The 20,626-nt window shown below is 41.9% G+C and overlaps 1 protein-coding gene across 1 annotated transcript in view; it reads left to right on the top strand.

The window, feature by feature from the left end:
* The window catches only part of SNCA (synuclein alpha), a 267,045-nt gene that overhangs the window by 14,447 nt on the left and 231,972 nt on the right, over positions 1 to 20,626 (top strand). The window contains exon 2 of the mRNA XM_030190690.1: positions 5,959 to 6,099. Coding sequence (XP_030046550.1) covers positions 5,979 to 6,099 — 121 coding nt within the window. The 5' untranslated portion in view covers positions 5,959 to 5,978. The remainder of the gene's footprint in view (positions 1 to 5,958; positions 6,100 to 20,626) is intronic.

Raw genomic sequence — 20,626 nt, 5'->3', positions numbered from 1 at the left:
ACGCAGAACGACAGGACTCTTGCAGGAGACTGCGCAGATCATGTTGACATTCACAGAGCTATCAGTTTTAAAGGGCAGGCCAGGCTATCTTATCTTTCAAGTCAAAAAAGGTTCTGGGGAAAAAAATGGCAACCATTTGGTGGCCAGGGCTGGCTTAAGGAATGACCCAGGTAAGGCCAAAGCTCAAGAATGTTAAAAGTCTGCCTCACTAGCAAGAGCATGTTCTGCTGTGTTTTTTCCTCTTTCCCAGATTTAAATGCTGTAAAAGGTACTTTTCTCTTCTTGCAGTGATGCTAACTGCCTTGCAAAGAGGAGAGAGAAAGGGGGATGGGATTTGATTTTGTGGTTGCACTCAAAGCAGTTTACAAATTATATACAGATACTTATTTTTGTACCTGGAGCAATGAGGGTTAAGTGACTTAGCCAGATTTGCAAGGAGCTGCAGTAGGATTTGAACCCAGTTCATTTGGTTTTCAAGCTACTTCACTATTGGGCTATTCCTCCACTCTGTAAGCCCAGCAGTAGCAGCAAAACAATATTCTGTCACTACTGTTTAAAGAAACAAAAAAGGTCCAAAATTTCCACAAAAGTCCAACACAAAAAAGAAACAGGTGGAAAAATAACTTCAAGAGACCAATCCAAGACAGGGGGTAAGATGCTCCAAAAAAAACTTTCAAAAAAAAAAAAAAACTTCAAAAAAAAAGTTTTTTTTGGAGCATCTTACCCCCTGTCTTGGATTGGTCTCTTGAAGTTATTTTTCCACCTGTTTCTTTTTTGTGTACTACTGTTTAAAGGGCTGATGTGGGTGAACAGGTTGAAAGCACTGCAAAGCAAGGATTGGCTGTGGAGAGAGGAGGGGAGCACTGAAAGGCAAAGAATGGCTCAAGGCAACACAACCCTCCTAGCCCTGCACTGTTAGTAGTTGAGAAAGGAAAATGAAACAAAATGGGTTGTTTTAAGGCCTAGACACTATGGCGTTGTGAATTCAGTTCACCCTATAAGGCAAATATTTCAGCTTATTTGGAAAATGTTTGTGTTGGTCTAGAGGATGGACAGCGCAGCTTTAAAAAGAGAAGATATGCCTCCACGGCAGGGGCGTAGCTAGGTGGGACCATGGGGGCATGGGCCCCCACAGATTTAGCCCTGGCCCCCCCACTTTCGACCCCTCATTTCCTGCCGCCACCACCAGGTACCTTTGCTGGCGGGGGTCCCCAACACCCACCAGCCGAAGTTCTCTTCAGTGACGGTCTCCAGTGCATGCCATTCACTGATCTGTTTCCGTGAGTCTTGACTCCTGACGTCCCGGAAACAGATCAGTGAAGGACTTCGATTGACGGGGGTTGGGGACCCCCGCCAGCAAAGGTATCTGGCAGTGGCGGGGGAAGATCGGCAGGGGGGGGGGGTTGAAAGTAGCGGGGGGTCAGCGGGGGGGGGGCTAAAATGTGCCCCCTCAACTCGGGCACTGGACCCCCCCTCCCGCTGAGGTCTGGCTATGCCCCTGCTCCACAGATGCCCAATTTTTGCCCTCTATGTTGTCTATGAACCAGCCCATAGAGGTGTCTCATCCATATACCTACAGGCTTGTATTCACTAAGTAAACCTGTTAATTCAACAATGGATGGGATAAAATGGTTTTAAGGCCTGGGAGATTTCTGGAAAGTCTTTAGTCACTTTCTTGTAGGTCCCAGTATACATGAGACAGATTTTGACACTTTCCGTGTTGGAGCACAAGTTCAAAAGCTATCAGAAGCAACCTGTGCCATTTTGCTCTATCAAATGCCATGAAAGGGAAATGTTAAAAAATATGCCTTCTGTTCTTTAAAACCATTGGTTGCACTTTCTTATGATAAAAGTCACTTTAAAAGAAACAGTATCAAATTCTTGGCAGGAGATCATGGCACTCACCTTTTCAAAACTATTTACTCAGATATTGCATTCTACATAACCTTATAAAAACAGTCTTATCCTATCAGTTTCTTCAGATTACCCTATCTTTCTGCTTTACAGCATTTTCAAGTCTTTTCTTGCTTAAAGACACTTGCAGTAAGCACTGTACATATGCATGCAAACTCATGCACTCTTAATACACCAGACATTACTGTCAATGAAAAGAGACATGTTTAGTTTACTAATGTAGTCATTCCAAGTGACATTCTCTGAAAACAAGCAGATATAATATTCTCACATGTGGGTGACATCATCCATAGAGCCCGGTGCAGACACTGCCATATTGCATTGTTACTTTAAAACTTTAAGGCACTGCCTCCACCATGCATGCACGAGTGCCTTCCCACGGACGCTCAAGCACGGGACCATCAGTCTAGCATTTTCCACAGAGCATAGAAGTTGGTTTTCTAATCTCTCAGAGTGTCAAATGCCTTCCCTTTTTCAGGATAGTTTTCCTCGTATTATTCTTTTTCTTTCTTAAGTTTGTTCAATTTATTGATTTTTAAAATTATTTTTTATTGTTTTTCTTTTCTTTTTTTGGCCTTTGGGGCCCCTGAGCTTCTTTTGGCTGGGAAACATCGACCATTTTCTGGTACAAGACTGCTTGAGATCCCTGGGCCATTGATCCTTTTGATTTTGCATCAACCATTTTCTCCTCCATGTCATCGAGGGTGCCAAGTAGCTTTAAGAAGCGTACTCGATGCAGTAGAACCATTTCAGGCCAGGGTCGTAGCCAGACTTCAGCAGGAGGGGGTCCAGAGTTTGAGGTGAGGGGGCACAGTTTAGCCCCCCCCCCCTGTGCCAACCCTTTCAACCCCCCCTTCCTGCCACCACCAACCCTACCTCGCCGCCGCCGTCACCGTCAAGTACCTCTTTTCTGGCGCGGCCGCGTTGCTGACTGATCTGCAAGGTTTCGTTCTGTTTCTGTGAGTCTGACGACCTGCAGGTCAGCAACGCGGCTGTGCCAGAGAAGAGGACCTCAGCTGGCGGGGGTTGGGGTCCCCCGCCAGCAAAGGTACCCGACGGCGACGGCAGGGGAGGATTGGCGGCGGGAGGGGGTCAAAAGGGTTGGCAGCAGGGGGGCCAGGGCCAAATCCACGGGGGCCCATGCCCCTGTGGCTCCACGCAGCTACGCCCCTGTTTCAGGCACAGACCTCCATAATTGTTGTATTCAGCGCTTAGGTCTGGAACCCTGGGACACACAGCATGGCCTCTACTTGCACATGCAAGTGAGGACACTTAAAGCTCGCAGAGTCCAGCATGAAAAACGTTTTGTTTTAGCATCGGCATCTACATTGAGTGCACCAATGCAACATTGAGAGGGTCTGATATCGGACTCAGTAACGTGACCGTTTAAGGACTCTACATCATCTTTGTCAGTGCTGCGTGCATCAAGGGACCCGTAGCGTAAAAAGCAAAGTTACTTACCTGTAGCAGATGTTTTTTGAGGACAGCAGGCATATATTCTCACATGTCGGTGATGTTATTCACGGAGCTTGGTGTAGACACTGCCATAGTGCACGATCACTTTAAAACTTTATGGCAGTGACTTTACCACACATGTGTGGGTGCCTTCCTGCCTGATGCTCAAGTACAGGACCAGCAGTACAATACTAAAGCTAAGAAGACAATTCCAAGTGGAGGCAGGAGGGATGTGAGAATATATGACTACTGTTATCAAGCGGCCCCAGCACCATTACCTCCTGCACCAGATCATGCGCTCCACTAAGGACTAGAATTTTTCCTTGTCTCGTCGGATCCTGTACCAGCTGCTCCATAAAGCTGTCCTTGATTTCATCAAGGAATTTTACCTCCCTAGCATGCCCCGATGTTACATTTACCCAGTCAATATCGGGGTAATTGAAATCACCCATTATTATTGTGTTGCCCAGTTTGTTTGCATCCCTAATTTCCTTTAACATTTCTGCATCCTTCTGTTCATCCTGGCCAGGTGGACGGTAGTAAACTCCTATCACTATCCTTTTCCCCTTTACACATGGAATTTCAATCCACTGTGATTCCAAGAAGTGTTTTGTTTCCTGCAGAATTTTCAATCTATTTAATGCAAGGCTCTCGTTAATATATAATGCTACCCCTTCACCAATTCTATCCACCCTATCACTACAATATAATTTGTACCCCGGTATAACAGTGTCCCACTGGTTATCCTCCTTCCACCAGATCTTAGAGATGCCTATTATATCTAATTTTTCATTTAGTGCAATATATTCTAACTCTCCCATCTTATTTCTTAGGCTCCTGGCATTCGCATATAGACATTTCAAACTATGTTTGTTGTTCCTATTTACATCATGCTTATTACTTGACAGTATTAATTTGCAATCTTTTGTCTGATTTTTATTTTTATTTAAGGACAGCTGATCTACTACGGTCTCTTTTGCAACCACACTATCAGGATACCCTATATTCCCTGTTTTGGTGATATCTTTGAAAGATACCTTATCCCGAACCATGCGCTTTTGAGCGACTTTTGGCCTTCCCCCCATTTCTAGTTTAAAAGCTGATCTATCTCCTTTTTAAATGTCGATGCCAGCAGCAGCACTCTCCCACATTTTCCTATGTCAGTTTAATTAAAACTTCTTAAGGTATTAGGAATATTAGATGAGTATAAAGACCCTTAAGATTTTGTGTCAGCATTAGTGCACGGCAGCCACTGGCGAGGGTTAGTAATCAGAGGTTTTAGTGTTTGTTTCTCAGAAACTAATTTATTTATTTTATTTATTTATTTATTACATTTGTACCCCACATTTTCCCACCTATTTGCAGGCTCAATTAAATGTAATTAAAGCTCTAATGAAAATTCTCCCCTTGTTATCCTAATTAGAATAATTGACTATAAATGAAGAAATGTGCTAGGCGTGGGTGGTAGTGAGGAAGGGGTGGGAATGAAAATTGAACTAGGCCCTGCTGTTCCTTCTAGAGGCTGTATGGCAGAAAGTTCAAGTTCTAAAACTATGGGGAAAAGGGTATGGAGATTAGTTAATAAAGTTTGCTTTTTAAAAAAAAAAATTCTGTTTTTATCTGTAACGTACAATTCATATTTTATACCCCAGTCTTTAAGTTACCAAAGCACAGAGGAAACAATGTTTACCTACCAGAGAAATGTCCTTTTCTCTCAGAACTTCCTGCTAGCTTATCCATGTAAATGCTAAAGCTGCAGTAAAAAGGGGCCTGCGCTAGCATCAACGCGTATTTTGAAGTGCAATAAGGCCCCTTTTTTTACCGCAGCGGTAAAAATGGCTGTGCGGTACGTAAAACACTGGCGCTCACTAGGGGTGGGAACTACCACTGGGCTCCTGCGGTAGCCCAGCGGTAGTTCCGGATTGGCCCGCGTAAGCCCGCAGTGGGCTTACCGCTACTTAGTAGAAGGGCACTTGTGCGTTATTTAGGAGTTAAGTATGTATTTTTTGATCCTCAGCACATGACAACCTTCATAAGTATGAAGACGATCTCGAGTGGAACTATAGCTTCATAAGGCTGTGAATCATTTATGACGGTTTGGTTAGTTCAGTCTAGGGCCTTTTCTGATTCATTTTTTCTTATGTACGTCTCCTATTTTGCTTTAGTTCCACCCTCCTCTCTTATGGTGGTCTATGAAGGAGTTATTATTTCTATTTTTTTTTTTTGTTACATTTGTACCCCACGCTTTCCCACTCATGGCAGGCTCAATGCGGCTTACATATTGTATACAGGTACTTATTTGTACCTGGGGCAATGGAGGGTTCTAATGATTACTTATTGTACTTATAATAATTTATAATAATTTTACTTATAATAATTTATAATGATTACTTATTGTATTTCCTCCTTGTTTCTTTTGCAAGTGAGGTGCTTGTAATATTGTTGCAAATGTATTTCAACAAAGATTTTTTTTTAAGAGAATATTCTGAAAATCCAAATTAGCTGGGTGTATTCCGAGGATTGAACTAAGTGATATTAATGTCTTTACAGCTCTTTATAATTTGAATATGTTTTCTTTTCTCTGTGTAGCTTGAAGGAATTCACTAGCCATGGATGTATTAATGAAAGGGCTCTCTAAAGCTAAAGATGGAGTAGTGGCAGCAGCGGAGAAGACCAAGCAGGGTGTGGCAGAAGCAGCAGGGAAGACAAAGGAGGGTGTACTCTATGTGGGTAGGTAGAAAAATAATAATGAAATAACTCACCAGGTTTGTCTATATTAGAAAACAAAACGGCAATAAACCCCTATGTATGAATATATATATATATATATATATATATATATATATATATATATATATATATATATATATATTTCTACCCACTATCTTATCAACTTAAATTATGAGTATATAAATAAATACAGGAACAAATTTCAAAAATTAGAGATATGCTTCCATATTCCTGGGAGGAAGAGATTTCTGAAAATCATGACAGCACTACTATCATTATTAGCAGTCTATCCTCACTTCAATCATCAGTCAGATCAGAGCAGTTCCCATGATACCAGAGACATATGACAGAATATATCGCAGTTTGCCGGAAAAGAGATAGGGAAGTTTAACTGGTAGACCCTGGATTCTATATAGGTTGCTGAAATTTGGGTGGGGATCCCAGATGCATGTGCAAACTAATTAGGTACTATTAATCGTTAATTGGCACTTATTTGGCAGTAATTAGGAATTACGCATGCATCTGCTCTACACACTAGTCTATAACATGCATGCCTAAATTTCATAGCACACAACTCAAAAAGGGGCACGGACATGGGAAGGGCATGGGCGTGTCAGGGCTGTTCCCAGAAATTAGGCGCAATGTTATGAACTTACTTGGATTTACGTGCCTAAATGTCATCAGTTGGGTGCAATGATTTATACCAGGTTTATAAGTACATGCTGGGACAGACCAAGCATGCTGGGACAGACCAAGGGTCCATCGAGCCCAGCACCCTGTCACCGACAGCAGCCAAAAGAACAAGCAATTTGTCCCGCCCATTCGAGAAATACTGTATTATTCCCTCATCCATTCAATAACATTCTATGGCTTTTTCCTTCAGGATGCCGTCCAACCCTTTTTTGAAGTCCGCTAAGTTAACCGCCTTAACCACCTTTTCTGGCAGCGAATTCCAGAGTTTAACTACTCGTTGACTGAAGAAAAATTTCCTCCGATTTTTTTTAAATTTACCACACTGCAGCTTCATTGCATGCCCCCTTGTCCTAGGTTTCAGCAGTTATAAGTCCCCTTACCCAAATTGGGCACTGGAATCCATGCTAAGCGACCTATATAGAAATGGCGCTTAGCACGGATCTTAATAGTGCCAAATTTTGTCTGCCATTTACTGAATCTGGCCCAGAATGACTGGGTTTCTTGCAAATGAAAAAAGTGTCTCTTGAATTAAAGAATTCCTAAAATACAGCGAACTGAGGCTTAACAAAAGCAGGTATGAATCAAACCATCAGAAAGTGTGTTTTTTGTATCCTTTTGCTTTTATTCTTGTGCCATTGGAGCAGTGGCATAGCTACGTGGGGCCACGGGGGCCTGGGCCCCTATAGATTTGGCCCTGGATCCTCCTGCCGATGACCCTCTCGACCCCCACTCCTGCCGCCAACCCGCCATCGCCTTCGCCTACCTTTGCTGGCAGAGGTCCTCTTCTTCCGGCGCAAGGCTTCATTCTGTTTCTGTGAGTCTGACATCCTGCACATACGTGCAGGACATCAGACTCACAGAAACAGAAGGAAGCCTTGCGCAGGAAGAAGAGGACCTCGGCTGGCGGGGGTTGGGGTCCCCCGCCAGCAAAGGTAGGCGACGGCGGGCTGGCGGTGGGAGGGGGTGGAGAGGGTCATCGGCAGGGGGGGGTCAAAGTTGGTGGTGGCGGCGGCGGGGGGGTTGGCAATGGCAGGGGGGGCGGTGGGGGGGGCTAAAATTTGCCCCCTCACCTCAGGCTCTGGACCACCCTCCTGCTGAAGTCTGGCTACGCCCCTGCATTGGAGCATAAATCCTCATTCTGGGGACACCTTACAGCCCAGTCTTTGTGACACAGCAAGACAGCCTCATTTTCTGAATATCCATAATAAATATTCATCTAATACTAATTCCTCTTGTTGATTTAAATATTGTTATCTTTAATTTTATCTAAAAAAAATTCAATAATGTAGACATTACTTTTTTGATTTAAAAGTATTTATCTTTAATTACAAAATGTTTTAACAATCTAGACATATTATAAAAATACATAGAATAAGTACAGAATATATTCCCATCTAACTCTTTAGAAAAGCTTATATTAATGTATCAGAGAGGAAAGACTTTCTGGCCCCAGCAAGGATTTGGACATTATAAGTATGGACAATTCAGAAAAAGCAGTAGATGGTAGAAATTTAAATTGGAGAGATCACCACATTGCTTTTTATGTAAGATAAGTATATAGTCTGATTTAAAATAGCTATTGGAGAATATTGTTTGCGCGTAAATCGTAATTAGTGCCAATTAGTACTGATAATTGCTTGTTAGCATCCAACTGTCGCATTCCTAAAATTTCTGTGTTATAGAATACGCCTGATCTGCACCTAAACTAGTTGTGCACTTTTATACCAGGTTTTAGTTGGCATAAATGGTTGCGACTAAACTTGTTGCAGGAACAGGCCAGTGGCATTCCTGGGGGGGCTGGCACCCGGGGTGGATCGCCGATGCGCCCCGCTCCCCGGGTGCAGCGCCCCCCCGATGCAGCGTGGACCTCCCCAGCGAAAGGACACCTCTGCGAAGGACCCCCCCCCCCCCACCGGGTGCACACCGCTGGGGGGGTGCCGCGCGCACCTGTCCTCCGTTGTTCCATGCTTCTTCTCTGCCCCGGAACAGGAAGTAACCTGTTCCGGGGCAGAGAAGAAGCATGGAACAATGGAGGACAGGCGCGCGTGGCACCCCCCCAGCGGCGTGCACCCGGGGCGGACCGCACCCATCGCCCCCCCCTAGGTACGCCACTGGAACAGGCACTTTATGTATTCTAAAAACTATGCCTAACTTTAGGTGAGACTTATAGAATAGCGCCAAGCATGGGTTTTTTTTCAGCAACTATTACTTTGGTGTCAGAACCCTTCAGTCTTTAGGTCAGACAAGCAGATTTACACTCTAAAGACTCTACAGTCAACCCGATGTAATATTTCCTGTGGGATGTCCAGCAGTCTGTTGTGAAAGAGTCATATGTCAATTCACCAAGAATTGCAACCAGCTTCAGCGTCATCTCTGCTTTAAAGTGACCCAACTCATCACTGTTCTGTGCAGTAACCAGTTCAACAACCACAGGCAACTCCACTGTTCCTATAGGTTATATTCACTTAACAGCAAAATTTAAAATGAGATGAACCACTGTTTGCATGATAGGGTTTGGAACAGCAAAATCCTGTTCCCTGGTTTTGCTATTTCATTTGGTTTACTGAGGAATCATCATTTAAATCTTGCTTTCGTTTTTAATTTTAACTGCAAGTATCAGATGTAACTGAGTAAAAGTAGTAAAAATTGGCAAAATTATTACTTCAGTAAAAGAAACACATATTATGCTGTACTTCTTTATAATTAAGTGAGAAAACTTTTATTTAAATTCAGTAATTAGTTACTTGTACTTACTTACTATAATACTGAGGATGGTTCATGGTTATGTGCTCTTTGACTCATTGTTATATCAAATATACTGCTCTGTTGTATATGCTTTTTATTAAATGAAAATGTTCAGTTTGTTCTGGCATTTGACAGTTACATAAGAAAGAGAGGAGCATTGCTCTGTTATGACAGTGGTTTAATTTTTTTTAAATGATAAAGTAAAGAAACAAAGATATATAGAAGATGTTGACACAAAGGGATAATTCTATAAAATGGATGCTAACATTTATGCACTGATTATGTGCAAAAATGTTTAGAAGAATGCCATATTTATTAGGGATGAGCACCCAGAAAATCTGAAGTACTCACAAGGCTACTGCTAGAGGTTGTGGCAGCCATTTTGAAGTGGTTTCTGACATACACAGAAGCGAGTGGGCATCACTTCTGCCCATGTATCACTGGACCACCAGGGATTCATCAAGGTAGGCCTGGGGGGGGGGGGGGGGGACCAGGCCTACCTTGTTCTATCTTCAGGGGTGGGTGGGAGGAGGGACTGGGCTGGGGGTGATGTTTTTTATTCTGGAGAGAGGTAGGAGGGGGGATCATGATGGGGGATCAGGATCTGGGCACTAATTTATTTTATGCAGGTCCAGGCCTGGACCTGCATAAGCACCAGTGGTCAGGGTAATGTGAATTAGTCTCAGATATTCAGCGACAGTGCCTGGGTTATTAGTAACTAGGTCTCATTGAATAAAAGGGACCTGTGCTAAAATGGCACAAGTTGTGGTAAAACAACACATCTTAAAGGTAGCCCACATTGATAACTTCTCCCCTAAATACATGATCCTGCATTTTTTAGCATTAAGAGGGGACGTTATCAATGTGGGCTACCATTGAGATGTGTTATTTTACCACTAACTCCAGCTATTTTTGCACAGGTCCCATTTTATTCAATGAGACCTAGTTACTAATAACCCAAGTTAATAGTAAAATAACCTATCTTAACAGTAGCTCACATTGATCTGTAGCGACGGGGGCGTTCCAAGATGGCGACCTGAACGCTGCTGTTGAGAGCGGTTCGAGAAGTGCTGCAAGAAAAAATTTTCCTACAATGCCACATACTAAACGTAAAGGAGCGGTGAGGACCCAGCTGCCGAGGGCACTTACTTCAACTCCAGATCAGCAGACTCTCGACCGTTTTATACAGCGAACCATGCAGGAGTCCGGTTCAGCGAGTCCGCTTTTAAGCCGAGACGAGGGAGCGTCAGAGCTTCTAGGATGAGAGGTTTCCCTCACGCCGCCGGAGTTGGTACCGCCTCCCTGCCCAGCGAAGGTCAGAGGTGAGGAAACCCCGCTTGATGCGGAAGGCGCTGCTAGCGGCATTTCGTTCGGCGGATCACCCCAAGACCTAAGCGGGGAAGATTTGATATCAAGGGAAGATCCAGGAGAGGTGACTCTTACGGAGGTTTGGAAAGCGGTTCAAGGTTTGACCGTAGCAGTGACTAAGTCTATTAATGAGATTACAACGGTTGTAAGTAAGTTAGAAAAAATTGATGCCTCACTTGAAAAAGTTAAAAAAGACGCGTCTGACCAGGCTCAGCAAAACCAAATTGTGGCTAATGAATTAAAATCCTCAGTGGACGCATTGATAAAAGATAAACAAATAACTCAGCGAAAAATTGAACAAATGGAGAACTATAATCGTCATTTAAACTTGAGGCTCCTGAATTTTCCTATTTCATCGTTATTAAAATCAAGTGATTTATTTAGAATGTATCTTCAGGAAATTTTACAGATAGATTCTTCTAATATGCCCCCATGTAATAAGATGTATTATTTACCTTTAAAAGATTCTGTAAAGAGGGTACAAGGAGAAAAGCAGGAGCCTCAGAATTTAACTGCATTCTTAGAAGAATCGGATGTTGAAATAATTAATCGTGGTACTTTAATTGTTCAATTTGTTTTTGAACAAGATTTAAATCAGGTTTTGAAGCTTTATTTTAAAAATTCATCAAAATTGTTCCATGGACAAAAAGTTTGGGTTTATCCTGACGTTGCGAAAGCAACACAAGAGAGGAGGAAACAATTTTTGGACTTAAGAAATGAGACTAGAGCCTTAGGGGCGACATATATGTTAGCATATCCATGTACGTGTAGGATCAATTTTCAAGGAACTAAATATGTGTTTTATGACCCATCACAGCTACGGACATTCTTGGACTTGAAGAACCTAAGTAAATGCAATATAGAAACAACTTTACCAACTAAAGAATAATAGTTATGGTTCCAGGTTAAGCCGATTTATTTTAAATATTGAGGTTAATTTCTCCATTTAAATACCTGTCGCCCCCCTCTAACCACATAATTGAGGTCTAAGGAAGATATAAAGTGTTTCTTTGAATGGATAGTGATGTATATTACTGCTATGCAATTTTAGCATGGTTGGATCTGTTTTTCCTTTGCAAGTGGATGTTAACTTGTAAAATAAATTTAATAAACAGTAGCTCACATTGATAACTTCTCTCCTAAACCTTAGCTGCCATACTCTAGAGCAGTGGTTCCCAAACTTAGTCCTGGAGGCACCCCAGCCAGTCAGGTTTTATTTACATCCCATTTTCCAAAACTCTTCATGCTATCCTTAACAAAATCAGATTAGGTATCACAACTGAATCCTAGGCTTCTAATTTTAAATTGAAACTTAATACTGAGAAGACTAAATTTGTATTAATAACAAATTGTTATCCGATTATTCTCAAAGATTTTTACAATTGGTAATATAGCCTATCTCTTGTATCCTCAATGAAAATCTTAGGGGTTACAATTGATCAGTTTTTATCCTTAGAAAGTCAAATCTCGAATGTTGTCTCTAGTTCCTTCCATATGCTTTGGAAACTAAAGAGACTGCGATCATTTGTCACAAGACCAGTCTTCCGCACCTTAACCCAATCTCTTATTCTAACAAAAAATCAACTATTGTAATTCCATCTATGGTGGAATTAAATGCGGCCTTATTAAAAAAAATTACAAACTGTTCAAAACACGGCTGCTCGTCTGATTTGTAAATCACTGTGCTTTGCTAAAGCTACTCCACTCCTTCATAATCTACACTGGTTACCTATAAAGAGCAGAATTTCGTTCAAATTATGTGCATTGGTCCATTATTTGGTATGTCACCATCCTATGTGAATGAATGAAATTGATTTACCTCCAAGCAATGCTGCCGTGTCATCCAGACAATATCTCATTTTACATTTCCCCAGTTGCAGAAATGTATCTTACAAAACAATCCACAATGCTAACTATTGTTATCAATGCACCAAAATCTGGAACTTTCTTCCTAAACAAATTAGATATACTAGTGATTATGGGTTATTTCGTAATTTATTGAAAACTTAATTTTTTTTAGCTCAGTCTTCAACAATGTTGGAACTCAGTGCTGAATACTATTTAGTTCTTTGTATTTCACTTCTTCCTGACACCCCACTGAATTTTCCCCTATCACTTCCTATATAATATTTTTGTGATGTATTCTTTAAATGTAACTCTAATTTATTTATTTTCTTTTATGTTTATATTGTTAACCACATTGAACCTGAGTTCCACTTGGGCTAATGTGGGATAGAAATGCCATAAATAAATAAAGCACAGACTTACAAAGTTCCATTGGTTACTACGGAACTTTGTAAGTCTAAGTGCTTTGAAAATATGTCTCATGTCTCTTCAATTGTATTGTTACCCCCATATCGCTCCAATCAGGAGCGCTATAAGTATTTAGAACCAGCAACGGATTCCATTCTCTGGCATTTGGTTTTAAGATTTGCTTGAGACCCCTGATGCAGGCATGCGTTTATGTCAAAACACAGCTATGTTGGGTCATTTAACTGACACTGGCAATAAAGAATCATCTGGTTCCTATTTTTAATTGAGTACTCCACTTTTTGTTTCATCTGTGGTTTATTCCATTCATGGAGGTTTTTTCCTTCTCTTTTGATGATCTTTTCCGTGATCTCTTATAATACATGAACACTATCATTTTTTTGCCTTACTTTTTCAGCTACTTCTTTAGAAACCTATAGTAAAGGGTCATGGATTTGATATACCACTTTTCTGTGATACAGCCAAAGTGGTTTACATTTATTATGTTCAGGTACTCAAGCAGGGGGATATCATTGTTTCAGGGGGTCTTTGTGCTGGTGGGGTTGTGGGTATGGGGATCATATGCTTTGGGGGCAGGGTGATTGGTTGTCAGGGGAGGCTGAGAAGGGAATTTGATGTTCTCTGTGAGGATCAGAGGGTATCAAGGTTAGGGGTAGCAACTAGGGAGGACTGATAGTAGAGAAACAGATCTCAGCAGTGACAGCTGCCCCTTCCAGCAGACACTTATTCATGCTTCAGGGCAGCTGTAAAGACAACATCTTTTTTCCAAAGTAAGATGGGGAATCCACATCTATATTAAAGCCCCCCACCAGGGTATGGAGTCCAGGTGTGCGGATGTTATAATGCCGTTGTATCGCTCCATGGTGCGACCGCACCTGGAGTATTGTGTTCAGTACTGGTCTCCGTATCTCAAAAAAGATATAGTAGAATTGGAAAAGGTACAGCGAAGGGCGACGAAAATGATAGTGGGGATGGGACGACTTTCCTACAAAGAGAGGCTGAGAAGGCTAGGGCTTTTCAGCTTGGAGAAGAGACGGCTGAGGGGAGATATGATAGAAGTGTATAAAATAATGAGTGGAATGGATCGGGTGGATGTGAAGCGACTGTTCACGCTATCCAAAAATACTAGGACTAGAGGGCATGAGTTGAAGCTACAGTGTGGTAAATTTAAAACGAATCGGAGAAAATTTTTCTTCACCCAACGTGTAATTAGACTCTGGAATTCATTGCCGGAGAACGTGGTACGGGCGGTTAGCTTGACGGAGTTTAAAAAGGGGTTAGATAGATTCCTAAAGGACAAGTCCATAGACCGCTATTAAATGGACTTGGAAAAATTCCGCATTTTTAGGTATAACTTGTCTGGAATGTTTTTACGTTTGGGGAGCGTGCCAGGTGCCCTTGACCTGGATTGGCCACTGTCGGTGACAGGATGCTGGGCTAGATGGACCTTTGGTCTTTCCCAGTATGGCACTACTTATGTACTTATGTAACCCCACTCCCTCCCTTTCCTTATCATTCCATTTGCACATCTGCCAATCTACATGTGTAAATGCTGCTACTTACATGTAAGGGTGCATCTAAAATATCACCCAAAATGTAACACAACTGCTTTAATGCAAAAAAAGTTAACTGTACCTCACTGAGGTATAGTTAGATTTTTCTGTCAGAACATTAGCCTTGCCATACTGGGACAGACCGATGGGCCAATGAGCCCAGTATCCTGTTTCCAACAGTGGCCAATCCAGGTCACAAGTACTTGGCAAGATCCCAGGACAATAAAACAGATTTTATGCTGCTTATCCTAAAAATAAGGAGTGCATTTTCCCAGTGGCGTTCCTAGGGGGGGGCGGTGGGTGCGGTCCACTCCGGGTGCACGCCGCCGTGGGGGGTGCTGCGCGCGCCTGTCCTCCATTGTTCCATGCTTCTTCTCTGCCCCGGAACAGGTTACTTCCTGTTCCGTGGCAGAGAAGAAGCATGGAACAATGGAGGACAGGCGCGTGCAGCACCCCCCGGGCAGCGTGCACCCGGCGGGGGGGTTCCTTCGCGGGGGTGTCCTTTCGCCGGGGGGGGTCCACGCTGCATCGGGGGGGCGCTGCACCCGGGGGGCGGGGCGCATCGGCGATCCACCCCGGGTGCCAGCCCCCCTAGGAACGCCACTGCATTTTCCCAAGTCTACCTTAATAATGGTTTATGGACTTTTAAGAAATTATCCAAAACTTTTTTAAAACCTGCTAAGCTAACTGCTTTTACCACATTCTCTGGCAATGAATTCCAGAGTTTAATCACATCTTGAGTGAAAAAATATTTTCTCTAGTTTCTTTTACATTTACTACTCAGTAGCTTCATTGCGTGCCTCCTAGTATGTTTTGAAAGAGTAAACAAGCTATTTACCTCTACCTGTTCCTCTCCACTCAGTATTTTATAGACCTCTATCATATCTCTCCTCATCCATTTCTTCTCCATGTTGAACAGCCCTCACAGCTTTAGCCTTTCCTCATAGGGAAGTCTACTTCCCCTTTGTCATTTTCATCACACTTCTCTGTACCTTTTCTAATTCCGCAATATCTTTTTTGAGATGCGTTGACCTGAATTGCACACAGTATTCGAGGTGAGGTCACCACACCATGGAATGATACAAAGGCATTATAACATTCTCGTTTTTGTTTTCCATTCCTTTCCTAATAATTCCTAATATTCTATTTGCTTTCTTAGCTGCTGTTGCACACTGAGCACAGGGTTTCAACATATGATCAGCTATGACACCTATGGGCTCATTTTCAAAAGAGAAAAACATCCAAAACGTGGGATAAATCTGCATTTTGATGTTTTTCTCACAAAAAAAGTCCAAATTTATATTTTCAAAACCAATTTTTAGACGTTTTCTATGAATTCCGTCAGAAGTGCGTTCAAATCACGAGGGGGCGTGTCATGGGCATGTTAAGGGTGGGATTTGGGTATTCCTAACACTTAGACCTTTTTCAGCCATAATGGAACAGAACAAAACCGTCCAACACTAACACTAAGACGTTTTGAGCTAGACCTGTTTTTATAACGAATAAGGCACAAAAAGGTGCCCTAAATGACCAGATGACTACTGGAGGGAATCAGCGGTGTCTTCCCCTTATTCCCCCAGTGGTCACTAACTCTTTCCCACCCCCCAAAAATGTGATAAAAAACATTACTTGCCAGCCTCTATGCCAACCTCATATGTTATACTCAGGCCCATCAGAACAGCATGCAGGTCCCTGGAATAGTCTAGAGGTTGGTGCAGTGCACTGCAGACAGGTTGACCCAGGCCCATACCTCTCCTACCTGTTACACTTGTGGAGAAAACTGTGAGCCCTCCAAAACTCAACAGAAAACCACTGTACCCACATACAGGTATAGGTGCTCCCTTCACCTGTAAGGGCTATGGTAGTGGTGTACAGTTTAGGGTAGTGGGTTTTGAGTGGGTCTTGGGGGGCTCAGCAGACAAGATAAGGGAGCAATGGTGAGATGTGTACCTAGGTGCATTTTATGAAGTCCACTGCAGTGCCCCCTAGGGTGCCCTATTGCTTTCCTGGGATGTCAGGGGGACCAGCCTACTAAAAATGCTTGCTACTCCTACATTCCAATGGCTTGATTTTGTGCATTTTGCCCTTGGTTTTTGTTTGAAAATGGACCAAAAAAACAAAATGTCCAAACCACAAAACCTTGTATTTTCAAAAACAAAAGATAGACATTTTTCTTTTTTGAAAATGACCTTCTTTCCTATTCAGATTTTGGACGGTTTTTGCAAAGTTCTGCAAGTTCATTTTTCAATTTTATCAGTACTCTGTATAGTAATGCACATGCTACCATCTGTGGTCATTTGTGACTCATTTGCCTCCCACTGACATTAGCTTTTCATGCTTGCATTAAACATTGTGTTTACAGTTCATGTGTCAGTACTCAATGTTATCACAGTAGTACATCAGCCCCTAAATCCCTAATTGTCAAGGGGCAAACATACTGAATTCCAGGGGAGCCGTACTCCATGCCCGTGTTTGAAGGGTTGTCACTGTAATGTGGGGGCTAAACAGAAGGTGGGCTAAAAATGGAGATATACCCCAGATAGTTGCAAATAAAGGCTTATCCTCTGTAGTCCCAATAAAGGCTTGCTCTCATTTATCTAGAACCCAGAAGAGCAGGAGGAATCAGTTGGACCAAAACTTAATTAAAAAAAAAAAGCTTCAACCTCTAAGAAACAAATTTCTCCAAAGAGATTTGTGACTCATGTGAAACATGCTGACAATAATGTCAAAACAAGCCTGAAACCTAACCCTTCAGCAAGAAGAGAAATTCAAATTGCCGTGATCATGGGAGTCAAGGGAGCTCTTATTGTACAGTAAAAGCCATCATGGGATGAAACCAGAATGGGATAATAGATTGCATTCTTTGCACTTCACAGAGACAGTGTGAGAAGGAGAGATTTAAAAGAGAGAAAAGATGGGAAAGCAGAAAGAATGAGATATGTTACTGTGCTGAGTTATGCTAAAAACTCCCATGGTAGCGCCAAAATTCTACTAGATTAAAATTATTTATATATTTTTTCAGAGCATTACCCAAAAGCTTCCTTATTATGATTCTCAGGGAACATCAGGGGAGAAATGCAAAACTTCATGGTAAATTGCTTTTCAAGAAAAAAAAATTTGCAATGAATGTGAGTTCTACAATTGCATTATATAACAGCATCCAGCACTAAAATTGGAGAGTCAAGCTATGTTTGTGTTCAGACTGGTCTTTACTTGTTTATAAAGACTGTGTCACAGGTATTATGTCCCTCAACCTATTCTCTCCTGTGCAGCTCACAAGTTAGAAAATATATATGCTGCTGTAACTCTAAGTCAACTCCTTAGAGCAATCAACTGAGAACCAGGGAAAACAAGCTTCAAAGCCAAAATGCCCCACTGATAACTCTTGTAATCTTCTGCAAGTTTCATTAACTTTCATTTCCTCTGATAGCTTTTTAGGACTCAGTTCTATAAATGGCACCCAAATTCAGGCGCCAATAAAAGTTAGCACTAAGGGCCCAATTCTATATTTATTTATTAGAATTTATTTACTGTCTTTTTGAAGGAATTCACTCAAGGCGGTGTACAGTAAGAATAGATCCAACATGAGCAATAGGCAATTACAGCAGTAGAAAAATATTCAAATAGCAATACAAAGTATGGCATGGTATACTGCTTACAATGTCAACACAATACGTAGGCTCCTTGTGATCTTGGGCAAGTCACTTAACCCTCCATTACCTGAGGTACAAACTTAGATTGTGAACCCTCCTGGGACAGAAAAATTTCCAGAGTACCTGAATGTAACTCACCTTGAGCTACTACTGAAAAAGGTGTGCGCAAAATCTAAATTAAAATAAATAAATAAACATTTTAATTGCTAGTGAAGGGTAATGCAAAGATGTAACATATAGATAGGTAGAAGAGTAAGAGTTAGAAAGTAAGGTGACTAATTTAAAGAAAGTGGCACATGAGGTCAGAGAGATGGTTAAATATTATCGCAGCTTGATATGGTGTCTAAAATTAACGTGCTTTAGGCAATTATACCTAAGCATATTCTAAATATCGTATGTAAATCTATGCGTGGTATTTAAAATATGATTAGTTGTAGTTCATTTGACTAAATCTACACACGTTCATTTACGCCAGTTAAAAGCTGGTGTAAATCCCTGTGCTTAGATTTATGCACACTGGCCCATATTTCATAACAACACATGTAGATGTTGAAATGCCCATTTCCTCACCCCTAAGTATGCCCCTTTTTGCCTGCACACATTAGAATTTAGTCGCAGTGCATTACAGAATATGCTTAGCAATGTACGTGCGTAAATTCTAATTTTTGCCAATTAGTGCTCATTATTGCTTGTTAAGAGCTGTTAATGCTTAACAGCTTGTTAAAACAATTAATCTGTGTGCATATTTATAGAATACGCTTAGATTTACATGTGAACTCACGTGGAACTCTAGGCATGCTATATAAAATCCGGGGGTAAGCACTTTTTTATAAATGGCATTTGGAGATGGGTGCCATTTATAGAATAGCACTTGGTGCCAGGATCAGTGCCCAATTTTGGACATTAGGAAGAAGAGGACCTTGGTTGGCGGGGGTTGGGGGTCCCCCACCAGCAAAGGTAGGCGACGGCGGGTTGGCGGTGGGAGGGGGGTGGAGAGGGTCATAATTAGGATTTAAACCAACTGAAACCTGGTATAAATTCTCATACCTAAATTAGATGCAGATCTTCCTTATTCTGTAACACTGTGTGCAAATTCCTGGAATGCTCCTGATCTACCCATGCCCCTCCCATGTCTGTGCTCCTTTTACTGATCCACACATAAAATTTGCACGTGGATCCCACTGCCCAAAGATGTGTTTGCAAATTTAAATTAATGCCAATTAGTGCTGACAATTGATTATTAGCGCCCAATTATTGGCACTAATTGGCACATTTGTCAATTAAATTATGTGCTCAAATTGTGTGTGCAATTTATATGTGCAATTTTGAGCTCCATATATAGAATTAGTGTCTTAAAGGACAATTCTGTAACAGGGTACCAGATAGGACCCTATTCTATAAAAGAAAGGCATCTATTTTTTTTGTATTTGTTCCTCTACTGGACTTGGCGAACTCCTTTACAGTACTATGTAAGCCACATTGAGCCTGCAAATAGGTGGGAAAATGTGGGATACTAATGTAACAAATAAATAAATAAACCTAACCAGATACACATGCACTGAAAGGTTAGGTGTGAACACAAGCCAGTGCTTCCCAATATTTTGTAGCACCAGAAATGGCGCACACTGGAGGTAGGAACTACTGTTGGGCTGCTGCGGTAGCCCAGCAGTAGTTCTAGATTAGCGAGTGGTAAGACCCCCTGTTTGAGCCCCTGAAGGTGCAGAATAATGATGCACCTATAGAGACCACACCTAGGGCTCTGTTTACTAAGCTGCATTATAGGCGCGTTAGCATTTTTAACGCGCGTTAACTGTGTACACGCCTACAATATCCCTATAGGCACCTACATGGTTAGTGTGCATGCTAATTGTAGTCGCATTAGAAATGCTAACACGCCTTAGTAAACAGGGCCCCTAATTTGTGACCTCAGAAGCAAGTTTTGTGACCCATTTGGGGTCCTGACCATTAGTTTGGGAAGCTCTGACTTAAGCCAGCTGCAGAACTAGTATAAATGCTGACGCCTAAATGTTGGAGTTATGCATTTAACTTAAGGTATTCCACATGTTACCCATGTAAGTGAGAGTTCTGCTGCACCCATAGAGTATGTCCCTTGCAAATACACCCTATATAAATTAAGTTGATATTTGCAGAATTGCACTTAGGCAGAATTTTGACACTGCTCTCAAACTTCTCTACGGGACCAAGGAATTTGATAGTGGGACACCTTATTTTCTTTCTGAACAT

The sequence above is a fragment of the Microcaecilia unicolor genome, chromosome 2 (genome assembly GCF_901765095.1).
Source record: "Microcaecilia unicolor chromosome 2, aMicUni1.1, whole genome shotgun sequence".
NCBI classification, from domain to species: Eukaryota; Metazoa; Chordata; class Amphibia; order Gymnophiona; family Siphonopidae; genus Microcaecilia; species Microcaecilia unicolor.
The sequence above is the reverse complement of the archived record's forward strand: the minus strand, read 5'-3'. Positions and strand labels throughout refer to the sequence as shown.